This window comes from Montipora capricornis, chromosome 8, assembly GCF_036669925.1.
Source record: "Montipora capricornis isolate CH-2021 chromosome 8, ASM3666992v2, whole genome shotgun sequence".
Taxonomy (NCBI): Eukaryota; Metazoa; Cnidaria; class Anthozoa; order Scleractinia; family Acroporidae; genus Montipora; species Montipora capricornis.
In genome coordinates, this window is record NC_090890.1 from 49395315 (window position 1) to 49405314 (window position 10000).

At 39.8% G+C, this 10000-nt stretch overlaps 1 protein-coding gene across 1 annotated transcript in view; it reads left to right on the top strand.

The window, feature by feature from the left end:
• The window catches only part of LOC138060577 (uncharacterized), a 94619-nt gene that overhangs the window by 61178 nt on the left and 23441 nt on the right, over positions 1–10000 (top strand). The window contains exons 8-12 of the mRNA XM_068906422.1: positions 2609–2864; positions 3166–3516; positions 5186–5378; positions 8950–9120; positions 9668–9746. Of these exons, the coding sequence (XP_068762523.1) occupies positions 2620–2864; positions 3166–3516; positions 5186–5378; positions 8950–9120; positions 9668–9746 (1039 nt within the window). The 5' untranslated portion in view covers positions 2609–2619. The remainder of the gene's footprint in view (positions 1–2608; positions 2865–3165; positions 3517–5185; positions 5379–8949; positions 9121–9667; positions 9747–10000) is intronic.

A 10000-nucleotide genomic window follows, 5' to 3' on the forward strand; every position in this document is an offset into this window, starting at 1 on the left:
AAATGAGCCCCAATATCAGTGAAAAATTGTGACGCAGATGAATAATAAAGTAGCTGCCGTTTCCAAAATGATGAAATTACCTGGTGATAAATAAGTAACGCGTCTTGGAGAGTCAATTTTGACTTTGCATAAACAAGAGTTGTGCGATTGTGGTCTTTGTTTTGACTTTGCTCATTTCATTGTCAAACTTTATAACACTTGACAGAAAAAGAAACTTACAAAAACCCGGTATCTTGCCATCATTTGACACAGATGCTTCACTGTTTGGCGAGTAAACATGCCGCGGTAACTTAATCACGGCGCCCGCTGAATTCCGGCCATGTCACTTTCGATTTGCCGATTTATTTGAACGTAGCAAAAATCTCCCAAAATGTTTGTCGCTGATCGTAACTTTTTATATTCTATATTCATGGTTCAAAATTAATGTTGTTTTCATGTCGTAAATATTTTATTCTTGATCGACCGTTCCGGAAACTTCCTTCTGCTCTCTCTAAAAACTGTGTATCTATAGTTATTTGCTTTTGCATCAAAATTTGTTTTGCATAAAGCAAGCTAACAAAATCCGTACTTTGCTGAGTTCGCATTTGTTAGCATGAATAGTATTTTCGGTCAGATGTTTGTGTTTTTTGAGGGGTTTATTGTTGGGGTCTCCCATCCTGACACTAACCCCGCCCGAAAGGGCTTAACTTCAGTGAATTTTAGTATTACAAAGCATTCACATGTTCAGAGGCCACACTTGTGGTGTAAAGAAGTTGTGAGGGAACTTGAAAATTATTAACATGTCAGCCCAGAAGCCACTGTTTCTCGCTTCTCTTATATTTGTTATTCTTAGGAGACTTGAATGCTGTATTTCAAAACCACACAATTCAGTGCCTTCTGATACTATGTAACACGTGCCACAGTCAACCCAGTATATGCTTCACGGAAGAATCTCGTTGTGTTAAGTTTTCTAGAACGGACAAAATGTTTATTTCTTTCACAACAATTGGAATTCAAATCTGGAACTCGATTTCTTACTCAATTAAATTACTAATCCGACTTGATTTTCGAAACAAAATGAAGGATTTACCGCTAGATTTGCTGCATTCTGAAGATGACTATGTTGAAGTGCCCCGTCTTATAAAGCTTTTCCCTAAACTATCATAACTTCTCTAATTGTTAACTTATCTCTATACAGACAAATTGCTGCTAATTGTCTGTTTTTCTATTTTCTTTCTATTCCTAAATTTATTTAATTCTTTTTCTTGTAATTATAGCTATAGCTGTTAACTTTGTCCTGAATAATCCGTTCTTGCCTCGACTGCTCCAAGCTAATTTTCGGAGCCAGGACAATCGATGTGTGTAAATCATCCAGAAATGTAAAATAAAGCCGTTGTTGTTTTCTTTTGTTGTTGTTGTTTTATCGCTAGGTGATGAGTGTGTTGTTGTTAATTTTTCTATGCTTTCACTGCATGGCTTATTAATGTGCTTGAAACAGCAACAACAAAACTCTCAAATCAAGTGAAGCTATGATCTTCGCAGTTATGAACGCAATTTTTACAATTGCGTAGAGAAGCCTGAAAAATTCAGGACTTCAACGGGGTTTGAACCCGTGACCTCGCGATTCCGGTGCGACGCTCTAACCAACTGAGCTATGAAGCCACTGATGTTGGGAGCTGGTCATTTGTGGGTTCTAATGGTCCCGTGAGGAATGAATCAATGATGAAATGGTATATGAAATGAATCATATATGAACTGCGGATATGAAATCAAGTGAAGCTATGATCAAACCCTGTTGAAGTCCTGAATCTTTCAGGCTTCTCTACGCAATTGTAAAAATTGCGTTCATAACTGCGAAGATCATAGCTTCACTTGATTTCATATCCGCAGTTCATATATGATTCATTTCATATACCATTTAATCATTGATTCATTCCTCACGGGACCATTAGAACCCACAAATGACCAGCTCTTAACATCAGTGGCTTCATAGCTCAGTTGGTTAGAGCGTCGCACCGGAATCGCGAGGTCACGGGTTCAAAGCCCGTTGAAGTCCTGAGTTTTTCAGGCTTCTCTACGCAATTGCGTTCATAACTGCGAAGATCATAGCTTCACTTGATTTCATATCCGCAGTTCATATATGATTCATTTCATATACCATTTCATCATTAAAACTCTCAAAAGTAACATTTTTTTGTCATTCTCAGACCAACTCGTGGGGACTTCTCAGTCTTCCTAGAAAACCAATTACCAGCTTTTGCTGCAAGAAATCAACGATTTAAAGGCCTTTTTACAATGGAGACAGCAAAATGTCGTTTCTCCACATTCTCAACAGACCCCACAGTGATTTCAATTTCTCAAAAACGCACACACGATTATTTCAATTTAATCAAATCCATCCCCGTCCATCCAGTTTTTCAGCAGGGAAGTTTTCGTTTCATGAAAAAGAAAATAGATAGATAGACAGACAGACAGACATATAGACAAAAATATTCTCATGTTTTCAGCCAAAGTTCTGAAAAAGCTTGTAATATGAGCGTTGTCATTTATCTTGCCGCGCGTGGGTGGTTTTGTACTTTTTGCCCTCCAGCTTCTCTAATTTATTTACTCCTATCGACCTTTTTCGTAGGGTTTGAAGGGATGTACAAGGATTATTTTACGATTCCCTACTTCGTCTTTATACGGGACATGACTAGCTACTTGGCCCTTCTAGCATTGCATATTGCAATTTGTCTCGAATCTTCACAACTCCGTGTCAGTGATCTGGAGTGGGCCATCTTGGTATTCTTATTGGGACGACTACTGGTTGAAACAAAGCAGATTGCGGACATTGCGCGATCCAAGGATAAGAAAATGAGGCTAAAAATTTTAAAAAACTATTTGAGGTAAATGACTAAACTTTTGTGCTGTTGCTGCTGTGGTTATTGTTGGTGTTACTATTGTTAATGTTTTTTTTTTTAGTTTAGTTACCATTGTTGTTGTTGCCCCTGCTATTGTTGTTGCTGTAGTTATTTTTATTGTTGTTGTCGCTGTTAGCGCTGTTGTTGTTCTTGCTCTTGTTGCTGTTACTGTGGTATTGTTGATGTTGTTGTCCCTGTTGTTGTTTCTGTTCCTTTGTTCTCACCGTTGTCATTTGAAAGCAACAAATTATTATCTAAAAGTCGTCAATCCTCTTCTCCCTCGCAGCGATCCCTGGAATTGGTTCGACGGTTATATCCTAGGGTTTTATTTCTATGGGATACTCCCACTGAGGATACACATGTGGACGTCATCCGAATCCCCGTCAAACAACCAGAACCTGGAGGTTGTCGGGTATCTATACGCTGTCAACACAATGCTGTTAACCTTCAGAGTTTTTGGTTCCCTTCTTGAGACTTTTGAAAGAGTTGGTACCATACAGATTGCCTTATTTCAAGTCATCAGAGATGCAGTTGTCATTGTGGTACATTTTGTTGTCATCACAGTGGCGTTTTCAAGCGCAATAACAAAGGTCTTCCGAGCAAGCCCAGGGATTCAACAAGACACGGAGAAGTACTCGTAAGTGTACATTGTTTGTCAGAAATCACCATGAATGACCATGAATCGGTAGCAAAAGGGGATTTTTAATCTCAAGGGGGATAAGAAAACAAAGCAGTGAGTCTTTCACATGGCCTCATTCATTTTTTAACATTCAGTTTGTGTGATGTCTCTTTACAAGACGAAATCCCGATGCAAAGAGATGACACGCTCACAATGACACAAACACGTTTTATGCCGCCATGTTCTCTGAGCTCCCTCTTTGGGTTTTGCACGAGCAACCAATTTCACTGCACGTTGCATCGCCGGTGGACTAAAGAACGCACAATTCTAATCATGGATTGTCGTCCTAAAATGGCTTACGACAGGCTTTTTCCAATTAAAGTAGGAAGTTGTTTCGTTGATTAACATTTAATTCGTTTATTGACCTTTGATTTTATTTTATTTGTCGCGTGATTGACAGTCGATGGCGTAATTGCTAAGTAAGTTGATCTTTCAGTTAGAATGACACATTTTAAGAAATGCGAAATAAGAGACAAAGGTCAACACCCGTTTTGTATCTTACGTTGAACATCGCTAACCTGTAGTTTTTTACTGTCCGATCTGCTGACCTGTTAATACTGAAATAAGTTTGACTGGATATCGCCACAGAAGTAAGTAGCTTTTTGTAACCGTTTGAATTTTGAGAATTATAATTTCCCATGCAATTTCATGAATCACTCGCATTAGGTTTCAATTCTCTCGAATTTTGTATCTTTCTTATAGATCGAATAAAACAACATAAAGACTATACCATTCTGTATCCAGTCATTCATCCGATAACCATTTTCCCTTGGAACAGAAGTCGTGCTTCAAATTCAAGCCGTCTCCAGATTCGTTCATGTCGGTGATCTGACGTTTTCAAGATCAGCCATACAAAAATTATATGCATAGAATAGCCCAGCTTCTTTAACCTGTTAAATCATTTAAGCTGAACTTTGTACTCGAGGAAATGATTCAAGCTAATTACCTGACTTTGCCTTTGACGAGTAAAATAGCCTTTCCATTAGTCAGAGTATGGCCTTGGCATTATTATCCCGTTTGTGGCACGCATTCTTTCTGATTCCTCTCGGTGCCAAAATGTGGCTCTTATATTTCTATAACAAAAGGCACAATCTTACAACGGGTCATGAAATCTTGTTCTTGAAGAACTCGATGGAAGGTGGCCGTCGTGATAAAATTAGCTGAAAAACAAACTTTCTAACTGACTTTAAATTGTTTGAAACACCCTCTTATTTCATAAATAAGAAACGGCAAAACAGAAGAAAAATCCCGGTATTCAGAATTACATAAAACGTCAGGATTTTATTCTCAGATATATCCCGGAGACCTTATGACTCCAAATGGTTACCCAATCGCTTCAGAAAAAAAGAACTTCTTTTTCAAAACTGCAACAGAAACGACCAATTGCCATTGTTAAATTCAAACTGACGGCGCTCGTGTTGGAAATTTGAAGGCAAAAATTAGGCGATATTATAGCCGAGATCCTTGCACCCTTGGCAGTTCTTTTCGACTTTTACCAATGCCATTTGACATTGAGCATTCGTTTCAACATGCAGCTCACTGCTAATTTGTAATGAGAGTGGGACTAATTTGTAGTAAGTAAAACTAATTTCTTGTGAAATTTGATTTTCGTTTCGTTCTTTTTCAGTTGGCTGGGTATAACTTCTCAGCTTGGCTTGTCCTTGTTGGATTTGTCTGACGGACTTGATTACTTCAGATCAGCTGACTCATCATCCGAAACTCTCGCTCATTGTTTGTTTGCTGCATATCTTGTTATGGTTCTCATCCTTCTGGTTAATCTGTTGATCGCGTTACTGACCAATACCTATAATAAAGTGCAGGTATTTCAGTCATATCTGATTTATAACAGTTTTTCCCTATAACTCCACCGACAGTTATCACCTGGGCTGGGATGTGGTGCATGGCACAGCGTCCCTTGGGATGGTTTGATACCAACCTTTTGAATAATATACGTTGATACCAGAACGCCTGGTGTTGATGCTACATTTAACTTCGGGTCTCTCTCTCGGTGAGATATATCAACATCCATTGTTTCACGCTCTATGAATATTTTTCAAGACGTTTCAAAACGATGGGAAAAAAGTATCGTAACAATGAAAAAGGAGAACAAGATATTGTTGCATTTCATTTCGTAGTTGTCTAACTTCCTAAATATTCTTAATTGGTCTTAACCTAAGCATTACAATTTTCTGCTCATGATAAGGATTCTTTTCACTGTAATGGAGTTAGTTAAAGATAAAAAAGGCTTTATACACAGATTTATAGAACACCGACCAACACTGGCCTACTTGTACATCTCCCATGCTACAAAGACTGACGCTACAGCGAACGATTATATTTTCCACATATGATACTTGATGATACTTGGGCACATCCCCAACGATCACCTTCCATGTTCATGTTCATGAGAGAGCGGTTTTCATTTGAGTGTCGTAAAATTAAAACTAAAACCAAAACCAAAACCAAAGTAATTACAAAGCCAATCACGTTCTAAAGCAAATCTAGCCTTCAACCAACCACAGATCGAAGAAATTCATGACTTGGTCTTACTGGCGAGTCAGAATTCAAAGCAAGTTAAGGCAGTCCCCGCCGAGCACGGGAAAACGAGAATGACTAAGTCACAATAGGTTTTAATTTTGCATCTCATGGTACAAAGTTCGCGCAAAATTTTTGATCAAATTACGGGGCAAAACCATGCAGTACCAAAACCAAAACCAAAGAAACTGGAATTAAAAAGTGCTCCGACTAGTATTCGCTAGTCCCTATATATTTGTGACCCCAGCAGCGTATTGTATTCGGACCATCTCATCGGATGGTCGCAGAGATATGTGAAGATCAGGACGAAAGTTCTTCAGCCGGGAAACAGAAGTGACAGCCAAATTCTTCTATTACAAAAACAACTATTAAAATTTAAAAAAAAAAAAATTAAGTTAAATAATAAAAAGTGACCGTTTTACAGAGAGAGGATCTAGAACCTTAGCATTTTTAGGGGAATCAGTCTCTCGTTCAAAATATGCAATCATAGTTGTAAAACTGGAACTGTTATCGCTGAAACATGAAGGCAAATCTTGAATTCATGCACGAATCCGTTTGTCAAACTCTATTCGGATTCTAATTTGCATGGAAGCTGACATTTTTTAAGTTTTCATCAATTTGTGTTCATATTTCCTGGGCATTTCCTGGGCCCCTATTTTGCGGGCACTGACGATATGTCACGTTCTCAACCTTTTCCCGCACAATCTGCACTTGTCCGACCCCACTGGGTGATAGAATGTTCTTTCTGACAGAGTTCGCGTTCAGGCTTGGGTCTTGGGCGGCCACTTTTAATTTAATGCTTTGTCCTTTTCGAACTTGACGGTGGGCCCTTTTTTTTCAAAGGAATATCCAGTACCAGTTTCTTGTAACACCATCGACAGTGGTATTAAGATCATGACAAAGAGAGGCGGTGAAAACAAATTACCTTGGAATATCCTTCTCTTAATAGAGGCAGAGCCCAGCTGTTGGTTTTTGGCATACAGGTTGGTCTCCCACAATGGCATGCTAGATGAAACTGATGACATCAATAATGTTGTGGGCAACACCAAACGTGCTCAGGCACTTTTAAAGTGCCCAAGAGTGTGAAACCATATCGTATGCATTTATAAAAAACCAACCGAATCCATGCATACGTTCGTGTGCCGCCTTTTTCACGTTCGTAGCGCTGCTTTATCAACCGCGAGATGTTCTTTGGTTTCCTCTAGAACCTTTGCGGCATCGTGTCTGCTGTTCAGATAGCAACATTTTCGTAGAAAGGTGCAAATAAACCTGCTCAGCAAATATCGTCCTCTAAAAGCTTCCACAGGAGATTTAAGCATGCGATTGGCCAATAGTTACCAACAACTGGACCCTTAGTCTATCTTTCATTGTCAAGGTCGTTCCGCCTTCTACCACCCAGTCCGGCACACTGCCAGATCCGACACACTCATTAAGATGTTTTCCGATTCGCGCATGCACATTCAAGAAGCATTTTCAGTCAGCCAGAACCCTTGTATCCCGTCTGGCCTAGGGGCCTTCCAGTTAGGCAGAGTCTTCAACTGGTCCTCAACATCCTACTTTGTGACGGTAACTTCAGCTTGCTTTTGAACTTTCCTCTGCAGCTTTCTTTTAACATTCTTTAATACATGCTCTACCATCATCATGCTGAATTGCAACGCCCCAGAGGTCTTACCAGAATTTCGCTGTCTCGTCAGCCTTCTGTGGGATCGTCTCAACAGTCTCACCTGCAAGATTTCGGAAGACGGAACTACTTTGGTTCTTTGTGAACAGTAGCTTTCGTTCAAACTGTTATTGCCTGTTCGAATACCGCTTGACTCGATTCTTCTCAGCAAGTTCCATTGTTGCTTTGAAATGAACCCCTTCGTCATGATCTCATACGTCTTGTCTATTCTTTTGTTGTCACTCTCTTTCGCCTCCCTCCACTTGCCACGGTACCAAGCATCGACTTTACTTATTAGCTGATGATGATGATGATGATGATGATGATGATGATTATTGCGCAACCATAAGGAGGAGGATGCATAAACCTGTGATAAACATTTGCACAAAGTGACACAGGCAAGCACAGAGCCTCAAATCCTGAAAACCTGGGGTCAAGTTCGCCGTCGTCTCATAAAGTTATTTCGTTGTCGCGTTGAAAGAGTTTTCGATTTCGTTGCGCTTGTGGTCGTTCTTGCATTCGTCGGCTTACACGGATGACTCAACGAGCAAGCACAAGCGCAAGCTTAAGAGAAATAAAACTTTTCCTTTTCTCATGCTTCTGCTTGAGTTTGTGTTTTCGTGTTTGTGTTTGCGTGTTCTCTTGTGCTTACGCTTAGTGCTTATGCACTGGTGGCTCAGTTGGTTGAGCACCGGGCTGTCACGCGGGAGGTCGTGAGTTCAACTCCGGCCGGACCAACACTCAGGGTCTTTAAATAACTGAGTAGAAAGTGCTGCCTTTGTAACGATATCTGCGAATGGTTAGACTTTCAAGTCTTCTCGGATAAGGACTATAAGCCGGAGGTCCCGTCTCACAACCCTTGGGTATGTATAAAAAATATCTGTGGGACGTTAAAGAACCCACACTCTATTCGAGAAGTGTAGGGCATGGAGTTCCCGGTGTTGTGGTCTATCTATGGATATAGGGGTTAGGTGTCAATTGGGACGAAAGGTTCTGTTCCTCTCCCCTGCCACTCCACGAATTGTGGCGAATTAAAGTAAAGTAAAGTAAAGTAAAGTAAAAGTAAAGTAAAGTTATGTCAGTACATGTAAACCAGCCTTTAATTAATTCATTATAATTTAGGCGTTCTTTCAAGCGTAAGAGTGGAGGTTCCCTAAAATAAATCTGTTCAAGTTTTTATTTCTTTTTTTTTTCAGGACAATTCTCGAATGGAGTGGGCATTTCAAAAAGTTGTTACAATCCAGACATATCGTAATTATCATCCCATACCTGTGCCTTTTAACATCATATCTATGTTTTTAATGCTATTTCCGTGTTTGCGGATGAAGAAAACGCGAGACATGCTACAGTCGAAAGACGGATATTGGGTGAGTTCATATTTGTAGTAATGCAACTCAACATTGCGTTTATTTTGGCGCTATTAGCAGGATAGGTTTTGCGTGGCGTAAGAGCAACCTCTTTCTACAATTTGATCATGTGTTACATATTGCTGAGCTACCAGTAAGTAGTATAACGGGATTTTTGTAACACAATGGATATATATCCCAGCACCAGGCTGATGTGATAAGATAAAGGCCGCTTATGTACACGACTCTTTTGATTCGAGGAAAGTGTAGTTGACACAGTTGTTATTTAATATTATAGTATGAGCTTTTAAAGGCACAGTATCACGTTCTTTTATAGCAGCACATTTCGTTTGACTTTATCCACAAAGCAAAGACCAGAATTTTTTTGATGTGTCATTCCACTGCACAAACTCATTCACGTGTCGTCGGCCAAAGTGTGCGATTTTATTATGCTTGTCAAATAATTGTTGCTAATAGCCCGATATCATATTAGCATAAGTGCCCTTTGTTATTATTTTGAAACACCCAGCCTCACTAAATATTGCTTTAATTAATGATTGTTCAACAGAAAAGATTGCTGCAGAAGATTGTGGACACCCTTGAAATGTACTACAGGTTGCGATATGGCGCTTCGTTCCCTCTCACAGGTAATGCCTGGTTTCCACATGATCGCTGCAATCGCCGAAAAACGTCTTCAGCGGCCGCAGCGATCATACAGTAACGCCTTGGTCTTCCACTGCTGCAATCAGAGTGACCACGATCGCTGCAATCACACTTTGAAAGCCGCAGACAAAACTAATCCTCGATACTGAATTAACTAATTAGAGTGTAATGTGAAGTGCTAAGTTTTTTACCCCATATAAACCATGTGAGCGTTAGCCCTACTGATGGAAATGGGCCC